Source organism: Alosa sapidissima, chromosome 12, assembly GCF_018492685.1.
Source record: "Alosa sapidissima isolate fAloSap1 chromosome 12, fAloSap1.pri, whole genome shotgun sequence".
Classification (NCBI taxonomy): Eukaryota; Metazoa; Chordata; class Actinopteri; order Clupeiformes; family Clupeidae; genus Alosa; species Alosa sapidissima.
In genome coordinates, this window is record NC_055968.1 from 18,517,761 (window position 1) to 18,535,262 (window position 17,502).

At 43.0% G+C, this 17,502-nt stretch overlaps 1 protein-coding gene across 2 annotated transcripts; it reads left to right on the forward strand.

Annotated features, from left to right (window-relative positions):
• Positions 1 to 44: 44 nt before the first annotated feature.
• lrrc8c (leucine rich repeat containing 8 VRAC subunit C) lies at positions 45 to 17,224 on the forward strand. Of its 2 annotated transcripts, none has more exons than XM_042057633.1 (3): positions 45 to 206; positions 9,528 to 9,670; positions 13,170 to 17,224. In XM_042057633.1, exons 2-3 carry the CDS (start codon positions 9,533 to 9,535, stop codon positions 15,453 to 15,455), a joined length of 2,424 nt encoding a protein of 807 aa, XP_041913567.1. In that variant the 5' UTR covers positions 45 to 206; positions 9,528 to 9,532; the 3' UTR covers positions 15,456 to 17,224. The 2 variants fall into 2 exon arrangements, with proteins under 2 accessions (XP_041913567.1, XP_041913568.1); XM_042057634.1 differs by lacking the exon at positions 45 to 206 and adding an exon at positions 2,437 to 2,552.
• The last annotated feature ends 278 nt before the right edge of the window (positions 17,225 to 17,502 follow it).

Consider the following 17,502-nt stretch of genomic DNA (forward strand, 5'->3'; position numbering starts at 1 on the left):
TGCTACACAATGTATTCGTTGAGCTACCCCAAACTTGTGGTCCCGCCCTTATGCCGTTCGTCAGTGAAGTCTTTGTGAATCAGAGGCACATAACGGTATAGCACTCGGACTATATTCACAGCAGCTACAAGGACATGCCTCCACCTCTGTGTTGGCAACGGCCAAACATCATATAAGAGAGTAAGCTGCCGGGGAAAATATTTTGGGTAAGAACAATGTTAAATTATTATTATGTATAGGTTTTATTTGTATGTTTACCCAGTGAGAAAAGGGCAGTTCGATCAAGTCTTTATCCTGTGTAACCATGCGCTCGGATGATATTGTAACAGCGTGGCATATCCTATGAAACCCTTAAGATAACTTAGACTGCGTAATTGTCGGGGAAGTTGAGAAGAGCGAAATTGTTTCTGTTCTGATCAGATTAGGCTAAATGGTCATTAGGTGAGAACAAATTTGAGACAAAAGTATCAGAATAACCTGTTTTGCAGTTGTGTGCATTGGCGGAGCGAGGGGGTGGATTCGGGGGCTCAAGCCCCGAATCTTTTTTTGTATGTGTTTTCAATTTCCAACGATTCTAATTTCTAATTTAACTTTCCCTTGGTTTCTCTATAAATGTTACAAAATGTAGGCTACTATTACTGAGCAAATAGGCTATCCCTTATTTTCAAAGCCCAATATTGACAGATAATCTGATTTCCCACACGATGAGTTTAGGCAATGGCACAGCCGAGATGTAGCGGTTTACGTATAAACCTGGCAGAAAAGTTCAGAGCGGCGCAGTCAGTTTAAACAGCAAACGGTAAGAAAAACTATTGTCAAGACATTAGGCAATTAGGCTACTGTACCCCGGAATACAAAAATAAACTTCAAAAAGACAGAAAGTTTGTTGTACTGTATTCATAGAGTCTCAATGACCGAATCAGTAGATTTACCTGTTGTCAGTTGACTTCGTTCAATTAATTTATTGTAGGCTAGTATATGAAACGTTGCTACCGGCGGGATTTTGAATTTGCATGTTTCATGCATTTTAGGGCAAAGATGCTTCATAGTACCAAAACAACGATCAAACATTATCAAATGTCATGACGTGTTGTCACAAAGACTTAGCCTACTCCAATTAGAAAATCGAAACCAAAATCATGTAAGTGTAAGTGTTCTCTCATTGACGCCTGTAAGGCCTATAAGGAAAATGCGATTTCAGTTTGTAAAATGTATCCCACCCCTCCCCAACTGAATTAGTCCCCCTATGTGAGGCACTAAAGGGGAGAATTCCCCCCATTTTGAAAAATGAGCTTTAAGTCCTGAATTAAACGTAGCTTAACATGTCTCAATGTGTCCATTAGTTTACACAGAATTCACTAGAAGTCATTATTTAAGGGGTTATTTTTCAACATTTTCTGCCGGGGGTGCATGCCCCCGGACCCCCCTAGCTTTCCTGTGTGTCCATGTCTGGCTCCGCCCCTGGTTGTGTGGTTAAGTGCTGAATCGTTACAGATGTGGAAATAGCACGTGTTGGTAATATATATTTTTGCTGATGCAGGTTAATTTACACGCTTGAGTGACTGCCAGTAGGCTATCTGGACAGACTGTCGGGACATCGATTAGGTTAGAAGGCTATTCCCAGCACAGCAGAGAGGGCCAAGCAATTTCCATTAGATTCTGATTTAAGGGTTGTATTTCAAACGACGTTACTCTAAGGTCAGTGTGCTAACTGAAAGTAGCCTACCCCCTCATTCCAAAAATACAGAGTTAGCGTCACACAGCCCACGAATGTCACATGGTGGTTAAGTTTATGGCTTGGTGGTTTAGTAGGCCTACTTGCATTTTATTGTCAAAATCATGAATTTGTGTCCAGTGCCATCTTCATGTTTTGCCTTCAACTTGTTTTCTGTATGAGGGTGTGGTGAGGTCAGTTATGTTTAGAGTTCCCTAGGACAAGGAGTAGGCTAGAGTTGCCATGAGTGTAAACTGGACTTGTCCTTCATTCCAAGAAATATATTGCAATAATGCTATCACATGACAATCAGTGAGGGTGAATAGGATTTAGTATTAAAAGCACTAAATAGGCCCTATGTATGTTACAATGGAACATCTGTCTTTACCTTTGGGAAATGGCTGGTATCTCACAAAACAACACCTATTGTCTAAGGTCCTGTATTAGGACAGGATTTTGTATTTTTTGATTTTGTCTGGAGGTGACTCAGACATACATTGTCTCTGTCAGGCTGTGACTGAGAGAGCTGGACCATTTCCTGCCAGGAAAGGCTCTGTCAGTTGGATAAGGCTGGTCTGGCTCAACAATGTCCCAACAAAAATTAACGCCACAAGGGCATATCTCTTTCAAAGCGATCAAAGGAAGCCTCACTCAGTGAATTTCAGTCAATTTAGTGTTATTACTAGGGAAAGCACGTCACGGCAACAGCCCTTCAGTGTGATCCAACAGAGAATCTCAGCGAGACACGAGTCCTTGGGGACCTAATGGACTTCTTGCAGTCATTTGGATCACATAAACATCCCTTTATCCTGGTGTGCCCTGCATCCTTCCTCATAAGGTACATACTATTTCCACCAAGCTTGCCAAACAGCAGGTTTGGTGTGTTCAGATATTTTTTAAAAACAGTCAGGAAGGCAGTTCCTAAATGAAGGTCACTGTCATGATAGTATCACCAATGTCACTTTGATTGAAGAGGACGGAAGCAGGTTTTTTGATCATTGAATTGATTGTGCTCTTGGTTTCCCGGATGGAAACAGAGACGCGCAAAAAAAAAATCAGAGGCATGTTGCCTCCTGCTGACACACAGCATGTTAAGACCATTACTCAGCAATGGATATTCCAGACATTAAGACCTCTTGAACCATTGCAGCTGGCTACAACAGATGTATAAATATTGTTAGAAGCACTTTAAAAAGTGTTTTCATAAGCATGCAGTGCACCGTTCAAATCAACCAGTCAGGACTTCAGAGCATGTGGTAGACAGAGCTACGATGCTGGAGACTGATAAAAAAACAGTTTCCATCTTAGTGCGAGTGCAAGGTCGAAGATGTCGATGACAGAATGATTATGGCAAAGACTGTAGTGGAGTATAATTCTGAGGGGATTCTCCGGGGAGGATGAGTCATTGAGGAGATTAAGTTATTGGAGGTCAGACCAGTACAGCCTCCAGAGTCACCACCGCACTAGTACATTGAGGCAAAAATTCATGTCCAGTAAGAGTTTGGTCAAATTAATATTCAGCATCATTCAAGAAATATGTAACTTGGATAGGACATACTCTCATTCTAGCCAACATGTGAGTAAATGGAAGCTTAAAAAAGGTCCAAATGTTGAAATCTAAACTGTTATGGTTTATTTTGTTATTAGAAAATCAATTATTTATTTTGTGGACTTGAAGTATTTACTTTAGTGAAGAGTTCAAGTTTACTCAACACCAGGATCTCCTCTGAGTATATAGCATGGCCCATGTTTTTGTACTCCACAGCATTTCAAGCATGAAACCCCAATTAGAGCTGAACAGATTTTTCAGTTAGAATACAGTGGAATTCAGGCTAGTGTTGTGAGTTGTGTGCTTGTGAGTAATTGCCCAGAACATCCCAGCAGGGAGTGGGAGTCTGCTGGCATGCCTTCTTTTGCAGACAGAGGGCGACCTCCCACCACACTGTTACCTCTGCTAGCCTGCCCTGACCCCACAGACATGGCTGATATCAGGATGAGAGGCATATCAAATAAAGCCATTGTGTTGATAATTGGGAAAGATGCTGATTCAGTTTATGTGTTTGGAAAAAATATCACCTTGTCAGAGTGAAAGGACAACCTAGGTTTAAGCAAATTGATTGAATTGAAGCAGTTACTGCAGGCCCAATACATGTACTGTAAAGAGGAAATGAAACACAACAAATATTTCAGAACCCGTAACAACATGTGAAATTCCTTGTGTTATTGGTTGGGCAGCCAGACCTGTCAACACCACATGCAAGTAATCATACTGAAACAACCTAAACTAGCACATCAGGGTGCACTGCAGCTACCATATGAATACATTCTAACCGGCAGCATTTGCCGGGGGTTGTCAACCTTAGTTCCTTCATTTGTGTGCTGTAAATTTAGGCCCACAACAAATCCTGGAAGTTCAGCGGTGGTGTTTGGCATCCCAAACCTACCCCTTCCATCACTGCTTAAGATGCATGATACCAGAAACAACCATACCGTAAACTTCAGGACACACCGCAAGCATTATTGAGATTTTTCCACAATAACCATTAACATTATAAAAATATGAATTAATTGTAAATTGAATTTAACTAACTTGACTAGTTTGTCAGTCTTGATTTATTCACTAACATAGGCCTTGATTTATTCACTAACATAGGCCTGTCTTTAAACTTTAATTGAGTTATCATCAGAGCATGGCACTGAATGAGCTGTATCGGGCCGTCAGTGAACAACAAAGTGAACGCCCGGATGCCTTCACAATCATCGCTGGAGATTTCAATCACGCCAATCTCAAAACTGTACTACCAAAATTTCACCAACATGTAAACTTCCCAACAAGAGGACAAAATACCCTGGACCTTGTTTACACCCCACAGAAAGAAGCCTACAAAGCCAAACCCCTCCCCCACATCAGACAGTCAGACCACATTAGCATCCTGCTGCTGCAACGATACAGACAAAGAGCAAAAGTCACCAAACCAGTTTTGAAGGAGGTGAGAGTGTGGCCGGAGGGGGCCGTCTCACAACTTCAGGACTGCTTTGAAACAACAGACTGGGATATTTTCAAAACAGCTGCCACCCACAACAACCACATTGACATTAGGGCTGCACGATATTAAGAAAACATGCGATATGCGATAACATTATTGAGTACTGCGATAACGATATAATGTGCGATATTTAAATATACTGCTCAAAAAAGGTTTTACACACATTTTTTGAAACCTTCCACCCTTTTCTCCATTCTCAAACTACATTCACAGAATGTCTGACAGTTCTTGCAAAATAAAACGCTCGCCTCAAAAGTTTTACTTCAAAACCAAACAGTGTCAGAGTACTGATCCAGTGTATGATTGAAGTGTTCCCTTAATTTTTTTGAGCAGTATATTTAATGTTTTTTTTTCCCATTCTGCTTGCTGCAAGCATACACTGTAGGGTTGGGTGGGGGGGGGGGGGGGGTAAATGTATAATTACAGAAATAAATGTATCATTTTCTACATAAACAATATAAAATATCATGTAGCCTAGGCTATATATGGCCTGATGAAAGTGGACAGCTAAGAGACCTACTGACTAGGCTATCGAAGTTATGTGGAAGATCTGCTCCTAATCCTCATAAAAGACGGATGGACAGCCAATCTGAACACTTGTGCACCAACCAGCGGAATATTCCACATTGCCAGCCTTCGATGGGCCTAGCAAAGAAGCTACTTAAGCTATATCGCGGCAGTCATCTCAGTCTCTAACCTCATACGGTGTGCATCCCACGTTAGGCTACTGGCATGCCGGCTACGAGGGCAGCGGAAAGTGAAAGTAATTGGGCTGCAATCACACAGTCCAGGCTAAGAAGTAGGTTAAACAACTTTTACAAATAACGAATCCTGATTACCTCTGTGCTGCTGTCTGGGGCTTTTGCTAAATGCAAATCATGAAATACAAGCCTTACAGACAGTGAAAGACAGATATCTTCTGATATAACGATAACGAAAGAAATTGTTTATTTTAACACGGTGGAGAAGGACGCATTTGCGCTGTGTTTGTAACACGGCATCCTTCATAAAACCAAAATATTCCCATATAACAGACGTGCTTTTCCTTTTAGTCACTAATTCCTCTTCACCCAAGTGTAGCCTACCTCGCTCGACTCACTATCTTCAGCCATCACGACTTAGCTCCCGCTTCAACACCTAAAACACCACACACCTAAACTGGTAGGGGACGGGCTTCTTGGGCAGCATGACAGCATCGGTTTGGTAAAATATGTTGACATTCAGAATGTGAATACACCATAGACTGTATGGAATGCACACGGCACAGAAAATGTATCGAAATTTATCGAAAATTAAGTAATCTTTGCGGTATGTCCATCGCAAGCGTTGATATCGCGATAACGATAGATTTTAGATATATCGTGCAGCACCTCCCTCTGCAACTGGCTGCTGGACTTCCTGTTGCAGAGACCACAAGCAGTATGTGTCGGGAACAACACCTCAAGCACTCTGACCCTGAGCACGGGGGCCCCGCAAGGGTGTGTGCTCAGCCCCCTGCTCTTCACACTGCTAACACATGACTGTACAACCACTCACAGCTCCAACCATCTGGTGAAGTTTGCGGACGACACAACACTGGTGGTAGTGCTGGGCGGTATGACCAAAAATGTATATCACGGTATTTTTCTAAATTCGTACGGTTTCACGGTATATGACGGTATTTTATTTCCATGCATAATCAGATGTTCACAGCATTTTCTACAGGTTGAGGGAGGAATTGCTGCAGTACATTGACTAATGGTCTATTTTACTGTCATGATGTAGAATAACTCCACACTAGTGGTAATGCAGTTTTGCATGGCCCCAGAAAATGATGCTGTTTACAAAGAGCCACTCATGATTCTAATGAAGAATCTAATCAGAATGCAAAGACAATTGCAGTCAAAATACAGAACTGTACTGTGCAAATTTCACAAACATCTTGTAGCCTATATAACCAATTCAAAAAGTTGTGCAACTTTATACTTTTTTGAAAATTATACAATTTAAAATGAAACCTCTCTGCTAATATGCTTACTCTGTCAAATAGGCCTATCAGAAACATGTCTTATTGTTATTGTGTGGTTTACATGACGTTAGTGGTAGGCTAACGTTAACTATATGTCATGTGAATGTGGATGTCATGTTAGACTGCCATGAACTTCGGTTCGGTTCACTAGGCAAAACATTAACAAAAAAGTTTGTTTTGGTGCACTGATGACAACTAGCCAGCTTGTATTGCTCAGTGCATGTCTATAACATGCTTTACTTGCTACCTGGATAATTTTAGCGAATATTCTTAAGGTGAGATGAATGATAAGCTTATTAAACTTCACTGTGTTTGGTGGGTTGCTAACTAACGACATCACCTACTAGCCAGCTAGTTGCTGTTGAACAATCTCAATAGAATTTTTGTGACGGTAAATCCCTTTCGCAGTATCCCTTAACGTTTTTCCTTAACTAAAGAAACAATTTAAGGTATTCTGTGCAACACCCTTAAATAAACCCCTTATCTAAGCCTTAAGGGTCATACTTCAGGGGAAAAACTTCAGGTGTTTTGTGTTTACCCTCACTATGCCTCGCAGTGGCACCATGCGTGCGTGTGAAAAAAGTCCCGTCTGAAACACTGTCGCGCGGCGCAGCGTTCCAAACGTTGTGTAATCAAATACACCGGTATGGCGGTATATTAAAAATTCATATCATAACGAAAATATACACCGGTATACGGTATGAACCGGTATACCGCCCAGCACTAACTGGTGGGCCTCATCACTAAGGGTGATGAGGCTCACTACAGAGAAGTAGACCTGCTGGCTAAATGGTGCAAAGACAACAACCTCCTGCTGAATGTCAGCAAGACCAAGGAGGAGGCCACAAACAACTGCCACCACTGTCCATCGACGGAGATGCTGTGGAGAGAGTGAGCAGCACAAAATTCCTGGGGGTGCACATCAGCGACGACCTCTCCTGGACCACCAACACAGCATCACTGGCGAAGAAAGCCCAGCAGCGCCTCTACTTCTTGCGCAAATTGAAGAAGGCAAGTGCCACGCCTCCCGTCATGACCACATTCTACAGAGGGACCATCGAAAGCATCGTGTCCAGCTGCATCACAGTGTGGGGCGGAAGCTGCACAGATCAGAACAGGAAGACCCTCCAGCGCATTGTTAACACAGCTAAGAGGATCATTGGAGCACCACTCCCCTCCCTGCAGGACATTTACACCACCCGCCTCACCCGCAAAGCACTAATGATTGTCAAGGACACAACCCACCCTGCACATGAACTGTTCAACTGACTCCGCTCCCGCACCACCAGACTTGCAAGTAGCTTCATCCACCAAGCAATCAGGATGCTGAACACTCTACCCACTCTTCCATCACTGACAGCCCCACCCACCAGCCAGCCAGGAACCTAGGACCCTAGGATCCTGTCTACCCTAAATAAGTATTTTTGTAAATATGCATTCCAGTAATGTCCATAATGACACAGAGAGTACTGATATTAACAAGCAAATTAGATCAAGTGCCTCAGCTGTCCAAACACTGTGTGCCTAATTATATTCATTAGTTCATTGATTGACTTCCTTTGTCGCCTCCTCTGCATTACCACTGCAACGCATAAGCAGCAGTAGGCAACCACAGGAAGGAATGCATCATTAATGTGGGCCAATGATGGGTATTGTGGGAGACCTTTCATTTCCTGTGTGGCTTTGGTTCAGATTGGCTTGTTCTTAAGCTGCATTAGTGCAGCAGCCTGCAGGTGCTTGTGAAACGCCTCAGCAGAGATGACTAATGTTGATGTTTTTAAACATAAAGGACTTGACGGATGACTATCTTACTGCATGTACTGCGTAATGTTGTAATCAGGACTCAATAATGTACCCACAAGTTGCAATTGCCCTCTGTGCATATGTCTCAGGGATGTGCATCAGTACAGATGAGATGTGTTCACCTTACAAAATTAACATGAACTCTTCAGAAGTTCCACAGCTTAGAATCTCATCTTGTAGGAACTGTGATGTGGGAGGCTATGATATTGTATTATGTGGACTGTATGTTTAAGGATGCATTCAGGCTTATTATGAATATGTCTGTCAAGAATGGAAGAAATAATCACATGTTTGAACAGACAGGGTTAATTGAGACTAACTTGAAAGTAGTTTTCACGGCACTTGATTAATATCTGAATGAATTAGACAGAAACTTATTTGTGATTAAAAAGTCAGTACCCTTGATGATCCTTGCGGAGCATAAATACTGCCATTTCTAGATAGCTGGTGGCTTAGCTCCAGAGGTTTGTTTGACAAGAAGAGACACAGAAAAATGGATTGCTGTTAACAAAAGATGGAGACATCACTACAGGGATGGTGGGAAGTTCTCCAGAGGCATGTCTAATCCTAACAGTGCTCTCCGGTCAGCAACCACAGACCAAACTAAGGCCCTCAGCTGAGGGCTATACAAATAGCATGGTGGGGGTGCTGGGATTAGGGTTGTGTTTCTCTGAGGGGCTCAATGATGTTGATTTTAGACATGTATGACTTTTTGGCCTGCATAAAATGACATATTGGCAAAAACAAGAGGTTAATGTAAGTTCGCTCCACATGACCATTCTCTACCCTTTTCCTTATCAGAATGCATAATCTAATATAAATGGAGCACAGTATCAGATAGCAAATGCTTGTTCCAGAGTTCATTGTACAGGAATTGTAATGTAGTTTTCTTATCAGCAGCTGTTGTTCTGGAGACTTATTTTCCACACTTTTGTGTCGTCTTTTGTCCTGATAGGAATTATGATTCCTGTGACGGAGTTTCGGCAGTTCTCAGAGCAGCAGCCAGCTTTCCGTGTGCTGAAGCCATGGTGGGACGTGTTTACAGAATACCTCTCCGTGATCATGCTTATGATTGGGGTGTTTGGATGCACCCTTCAGGTTGGTGTCATAGCAACAACAGAAGCAGTGCCTTTAAACACGTTCGTAACCTTCCAGAGTGGTCTTTATTGTTACATCTATGACTATGCCCTCATACAACATACACAAGGTCATAATATCCATGCACAATATATCTGTTTTAGTGCAATGCATACAACCCCAAAACAGAAAAACTTGGGACGTTGTGTAAAATGTGAATAAAAACAGAATGTAATAATCTGCAAATCTCTTAAACTCATATTTAGTTGCAAAAATGACACAGACAACATATCAAATGTTCAAAATGACAAATTTGACGGGATGGGGGTAACGGAATGCTGGGAAAGTTGTGTAATGATAAAGAAAACAAAAGGAGGAATGTTTGACAACTAATTAGGGTAACTGGTAACACTTGGATATGAAAAAGAGCATCCCAGTGAGGCAGGATCTCTTAGAAGTAAAGATGTAGGGGTATTCAGAGAATCCAGAGAAAACAAATTGGATAGCCATGGTCTTTTGGACCTCAGACCTGTCATTGTATGGGCTCAGGAAAACCTCTGATAACCATTGTCTATGTTCCTCTATGTGCTCAGTTATATACTCAATTCAAAAACTGCAGCCAAAATTGTATTGAGACATGATACAGAAAATACCACTGTCTTATCTGGGCCTGAGCTTGTTTAAAATAGACTGTGGTAACATGTAAAAAGGTCCTGTGGTTAGACCAATCAAAATGTGCCATTCGTTTTGGAAATCATGGACTCTTCTGGGCTAAAGAGGAGAGGACCTATCCAAGTATCCAACCTATCCAACGTTTTAGTGCTCAGTTCCAAACCCAACATCTATGACATTGTGGAGGAGCATTGTGCCTACAGCATGGACATCTTGTACATTTGGCAAAGCACAATCAATTCTAAATGATGTATACAGGTTTTGAGCAACATATACTGCCATCCAGGCAATGTCTATTCCAGGGAAGACCTTAAATATTTCAGGGAAAAAATGGCGAAATAGATTCTGCACATATTTAAAGTATTTCTCCTTAGAGGAAGAGTCCAGGTGCTAAAATGGCCTGTCTGCAGTCCAGATTTTCTCAAATTAGGTGCGTAATGGAATGAAAAACATGGGTAAGAATACCCCATACTGTTGAGCAACTGAAATCCTGTATCGGGGAGTAATGGGACAGCATTTCATTCTCAACAGTCTAGCAAATGGTCTCCTCAGTTCCTAAACATTTACAGAATTTTGTTAAATGAAGAGGAGAAACAGCATAGTGGTAAACATCCCAACTTTTTTTTTAAAACATGTTGCTGGCATCAAATTCAAAATTAACAGATATTTTCCATTAAATAGTCAAAATTTTGGCATTTGATATGTTGTCTGTGTCTATGTCCTTTTTGCTGCTAAATATGGGTTTACGAGACTTGTACATTCAGTTTTATTTGCATTTTACTAAACGTCCCAACTTTTTCTGTTTTGGGGTTGTAGTTAATACAAATGGAATGGAGTGTTTTCTGGACATTTTTGAAGGATCTAGAGTATTTTCCCACAAGAAAGTTTCAAGTACATTTACATTTTTTATTAGATGCAAGAACCTGTCCATGCAATTCTCCCATGAGTCATTCTTTCGTCTCATAGTCATTATCACAAGCCCTGGCTGTTTTAAAGCTCACCTGCTGGACAGCTTTCCAGGATATGAAAACTGGAGGGCTACAAACCTCCTATGTGTCAGAGTGGCATAAAGCTCTGTGTTGGGTTGTGTGTAGTCCACACAGGCTGTGGTGGGTGTTCACAGGACAATTGAGGCAAAATTCCAGCACCTCTGTGTGAAATATATAGACCCCCATTCCTTTGTCTTTCTCCATTCCCCATAAACTCAGAGGAAAGAGTCTTCACTATTATGACCTCAGTTCTGGCAGACCAGCTGAAGACTGGTATTTACAGCCAACACCGCCCAGTTTGTCCTCTGTGTGTAAATTCCTGTCGATAATTCCCAATTATTTTTAGATAGGACAAACACCCCTGACAGGAACTCCATGAGTGGGTGGGAACATCCCCCCTCACCTCCCCAGAGGAACAAGTTCAAAGGCAGAACCTTTTAAAAAAAAAAAAAAAAAACTTTGCTTGGTTACCGTATGGAAAACTGTGTGGGTATGGTAAATGTAAGCCATCTGATGACTCCCAAAGTTTACACTCGTAACGTCAGCCTCGTCCATGGCAGCCATTATGGTGCCTAATTGACACGCTTCCTGCCATTACGTAGGTGCCTCGTGCTGTAGAATGGGAGAGGTATTCACACTCCGTGCCAAAAGGGCCCCATCTGAATCGAGGGGGAGTGTGAGCCGGCTGGGAGCACATAATGCCGGGTGAAAGAATCTTTAGAGCAGTGCAGTGGACAAAATTAGAAAAGGGCGGGTGAAAAAGACAGAGGGAGTGCACAGGGACGGACTGTGACTAAAAAAAGGCCCTGGACTTTCTTACAAAAAGGTCCACTACCATTCGCACTCGCACACACATTAGGTGTAGAACTTTTCCAGAATGTCCAGATTGCCAGTCCGCCCCTGGGAGTGCAGTGTGTGGTGTGCGTGTGTGGTGTGTGTGTGTGTGTGTGTGTGTGTGTGTGTGTAAGAGAGAGAGGGAGAGACAGAGAGTGACAGAATAAGTGGTAGTGTGTGCACAGTTGGGCTGATCCCTCTTTCCTCAGGGGGCCCGACTCAGCAAAATTAGCCTCTGGTTCTCACCGTCAGCCTTGTGATGTGTCTTCCTCCTTTTCCCCCTCAGCTGATGCAGCAGTAGGTTTTCAGATTTTTCCCACTGAGACTGTCCCCAGACAGGCCACATCCGGCCCAGAAGCTAGGAAGTAATTATGTCACTGGATGTTACCGTGCCATCCCACAAGAAGGGAGGCGGAGAAGCCCAGCATTAAGAATTATGACTCAGACCCTGACTTTCCAAACTCGTTTGTCTGTAATAATACATTCGCTCAGGCAGCTACATCCAGGAACATCCAATAAAGTGATCTATCATCTGTCAGCTGTGGAGGAGGATTTGGGAAAGGTTGCGTGAAACAACACAGGGCAGGCTCTAGGCTCTTTTATTTATTTATTTTGAAACATTTCAGTGAGTATGTCTCCCTCTGGAGTACACTGGGGTGAATGCAGCAAGTGGACACTTCCTGTCTGAGTCATACCTCTGGTAGGCATATTACAGTAGATCTGTAGTATGCAATAGAACAACACGTGCCTCAGGCAAAATAGTATAAATGTCTATTCAAATGTGTTTTGCACTGTCCATCTCAGAAAGTGTTGACTGAAAGACTGACTGAAATGACTGAAAATCATCTTTCTTCCACATATTTTTCACAGTGTATACTTTGAATCATGTTGGCATCATGCATATTTCCAAAGTGCATCAATAGCTTTCCTTATTTTACTTTGTACATTTTATAAATGGGGCAAACTTTAAGAGGTATACTTTTAGATGTACAATTTCTAAACTGTCTGTGTCTTTTCTTCTGCAGGTAATGCAAGACAAAATCATCTGCCTTCCTCAGAGGAGTTCTCCAGTTCTTCCGACAAATCAGTCAGGGATTTTGCCAAATCAAACAGAACCAACAAATGAGCCTGCACTCCCCTCTCCCACCTCAGTCTCACCTGTGCCTCCAGTGCAGGAGATGAGGGGCCTGAAGACTAATCTGGACTGGCAGCAGTACAGCTTCATCAACCAAATGTGCTACGAGAAAGCCCTTCACTGGTACGCCAAGTACTTCCCATACCTGGTGCTGATACACACGCTCATCTTCATGGTGTGCAGCAACTTCTGGTTCAAGTTCCCTGGCTCCAGCTCCAAAATTGAGCTCTTCATCTCCATTTTGGGAAAGTGCTTTGACTCGCCATGGACTACCAGAGCCCTGTCTGAGGTGTCGGGGGAGAACCCAGAGGACCGGGAGACCAAGAAGCACTTATCCAGCCGGCCTGTTCCCAGTAGCGCCTCCCCAGGAGAGGGCAACCTGGTTAAGACTCAGTCTCTTCGGTCCATCCCAGAAAAGATTGTGGTGGACAAACCAGCAGCAGCAAGTGTGCTGGACAAAAAGGAGGGGGAGCAGGCGAAGGCACTCTTCGAGAAAGTCAAAAAGTTCCGAATACACGTAGAAGAAGGAGACATTCTCTATGTGATGTACGTTCGCCAGACTATCCTCAAAGTGCTCAAGTTTGTCCTAATCATTGCTTACAACAGCGTCTTGGTCTCCAAGGTCCAGATTACTGTCACATGCAATGTGGACATTCAGAACATGACTGGTTACAAACACTTTTCCTGCAACCATACCATGGCACATCTGTTCTCTAAGCTCTCCTACTGCTACCTGTGCTTTGTGGTCGTGTACGGATTCACGTGCTTGTATACCTCCTACTGGCTCTTCTACCGCTCTCTCAAAGAATACTCCTTCGAGTATGTGCGACAAGAGACAGGAATCAGTGACATTCCAGACGTGAAGAACGATTTTGCTTTCATGCTGCATATGATCGACCAGTACGACCCACTCTACTCCAAGCGCTTTGCTGTCTTCCTCTCCGAGGTCAGCGAGAACAAGCTGAAGCAGCTCAACCTGAATCATGCCTGGACGGCGGAAAAGCTCCGCCAGCGGCTGCAGACCAACAGTAGCAACCGTCTCGAACTGCAGCTCTTCATGCTCTCGGGCCTACCGGACACCATCTTTGAGCTGTCTGAGCTGCAGTCCCTAAAGCTGGAGATCATCAACAACGTTACCATCCCAGCTGCCATTGCGCAGCTCGAGGATCTCCAGGAGTTGTCCCTCTCCCAGTGTTCGATGAAGATCCATACGGCAGCCGTATCCTACCTGAAGGAGAACCTGAAGGTTCTGCGGGTGAAGTTCGATGACGCCCGTGAGTTGCCCCATTGGCTGTATGTGCTGAGGAACCTGGAGGAGCTCCATCTCACCGGTTCCCTGAGTCCGGACGTCTCCAAGAACATCACCCTAGAATCCCTACGGGAGCTGAAGTCTCTGAAGACGCTGTCTCTGAAGAGCAACTTCACCAAGATCCCACAGGCCATCGTGGATGTCTCCAGCCACCTCCAGCGGCTGTATATCTACAACGACGGCACCAAGCTGGTGATGCTCAACAACTTGAAGAAGATGGTGAATCTCACAGAACTGGAACTGTTGCACTGTGACCTAGAGCGTATCCCACACGCCATCTTTAGTCTGGTCAACCTGCAGGAATTGGACCTGAAGGAAAACAACCTGCGCTCCATTGAGGAAATCATCAGCTTCCAGCATCTGCGCAAGCTCACCAGCCTCAAGCTGTGGCACAACAGCATCTCTCAAATCCCTGAGCACATCAAGAAACTGGGCAGCTTGGAGAGGCTCTACTTCTGCTACAACAAGATCGAGATCCTGCCCTCGCACCTGTTCCTCTGCAACAAGCTGCGCTACCTGGATCTCTCCAATAATGACATTCGATTCATTCCACCCGAGGTCGGTGTTCTGCAGAGCCTCCAGTACTTCTCGGTCACATGCAACAAGATCGAGAACCTTCCAGATGAGCTCTTCTTCTGCAAGAAGCTGAAGACGCTCAAGCTGGGCAAAAACACCCTGTCCCTGCTCTCACCAAAGATTTCCTTCCTGGTGCTGTTGACTCACCTGGAGCTAAAGGGGAATCATTTCGAGGCTTTGCCCCCTGAGCTAGGTGTCTGTCGGTCTTTAAAGCGCAGTGGCCTTGTGGTGGAGGATGCTCTTTTCGAGACATTGCCCTCTGATGTCAGGGAGCAAATGAAAGCCGAGTAAATGGCTTTGAAATTAACTTGACTTCATATTATACCAAAAAATTCTTAAAGTGCATAATATGGTCTCTGTCCTTTCCAGGCGTGGTATTTCCGTCCATTTGTTATCCAGCCTGTGTGTATTAGATTTCATATGTTATGATGGATATTGCAATACTAATGGGTGAGTACATCATTTTATACTCCTACGCTTGGAATAGAAGGGAAAGCCTTCAGATTATCTTTGTAAAGCAAACAATTTGGAAAAAAGACTTAATAATTATACACACATGTGTTCTTATTATTAGAACGTACTGTATTACTATTGATGCATCACAGAATAAGATAATGCCTTATGGAGTGTCTATGCATGGCACTGAGAAACTTGTTACACTGGATAGAGTGTATACCCCATACATTTGTAGCCTTCTTTTGAAAGCTTGTAGTGCTTATTTTGGCTACAACATTCACCCCTGGAATCACAATTAATGATAGCCCTTGCTAGGATGCATTTGTTGACGTCAAATCAAATTGCTCACAACATTGCAGTGGGAAATTTTTTATGTCATATTTCTATTTCATGTCCATGTCCTCAGTGACATAGTTGGGTAGTAATGCAGTATTATCTGTAAACATTTTGAAGCCTTGCATCACCACTGACATGCATCACCTTATTTGCACTGGAAAAAGTGGCATTCCATTCTTCTCTATTATATTGCATTGTATCAATTATATAGCTGGTCAGCCGAAGTAAAATGTAAGCATTTGCAACTAACTAGTGGCTATATTCAGGTACACACAAATACAGTAGGCACAAGATAAGTTGAACAGACTGTTTTAATGCCAAATTCTTTAGCTGCTACCACAATTGACCAAACTTCAGATGGCTACAATTGTGTGCTTCTTATGTATGCAAGCTTCCTATGATGCCATTGCACAGTTCCAACGTGCCATTGCACAGTTTCCTGACATCATTACTTTCCATTGTGAAACATGATCACAGATGTCGATATGCGTGTCCAGGGCAGTGAGCGGCTGCTTCTCAGGATATTAGAAATTTGATCATCTGAGATTTATACAATATGTACTTTGAGTACTAAGCAAAACAAAAATGCTCGCTGCATCCATCCCACCACTAGCATTATGCATGCGGAGACACTCTCTGGTCAGGCAGATTACATTAGTCCAACCCATGACACAGCAATACTGTGACTGTCAGCTCAGGGCGCAGCTAGGGCGCAGTGCAGTCGCTGCTTGGCACGACATCAGCAGCAGAGGGTGGTGTAGGATGTGAGGTTGTAACCGCGCCAGAGGAGGTCAGAGAGACAAGCTAGAGCTTGTGTCATGCTCGTGGAGATGGAGACGAGATTGAGTGGTGCCACCCACAGGACCCCGGGAATCAGAACATCAACGTCCTGTGTGCGGGATTACTGTAATCTTCAGGGGTTTGGTTTCTGTGGTGCTCTACGGGTCAGGTGATGCTTCATGTGTCAACAGTTGGTTGTGGATGTGGACATGATTTGAGTTAATTCTAACTATTGCATTTGCATTTAACAAACACTATCTACAGCAGTCTGTTCAGACACACTGGACTTGATCCTATTAGCTCTCCATTAGTTAGGTTCTGGTGGAAATACGGTAGTTGGATTATTTTCATGAACAAAAAAAACAATTTATTTCACCATTGCTGCCTCTAAATGTAATGCCTTGTCAACATGACACTTTTTCTACTACGTTTTTGATCATGCTGTACTGTATGAAATCCACAAGTAAATAAATATTTATTTAGTTTTACCCATTCTGTTCCCTTGGGTGAATTGATTTGCTCAGCTGTTGGTTTAACGTTTAATTTTATGACTGCCAATTTGTATACAGTATATATATTGTCTAGTCTTTACATCAACACTAATAGGTATTAAGATAATCTTGATCCCTGATGTTTGATTTGATATAGATATTCCTAATTAAATCTTGTAGGTGGAGAATATGCAGTGATTCTGCACATTAGTTTCATGTCCTCCATGCACATTAAGAAGAATGAACTCTCTTTGTATCCCGTGCATATGCCTTCT

Coding starts and splice junctions, on each gene's coding strand:
- lrrc8c (XM_042057633.1), top strand. CDS start 9,533: ATGATTCCTGTGACGGAGTTTCGGCAGTTCTCAGAGCAGCAGCCAGCT. Junction 9,671..13,169: donor TGTTTGGATGCACCCTTCAG/GTTGGTGTCATA, acceptor TTTCTTCTGCAG/GTAATGCAAGACAAAATCAT.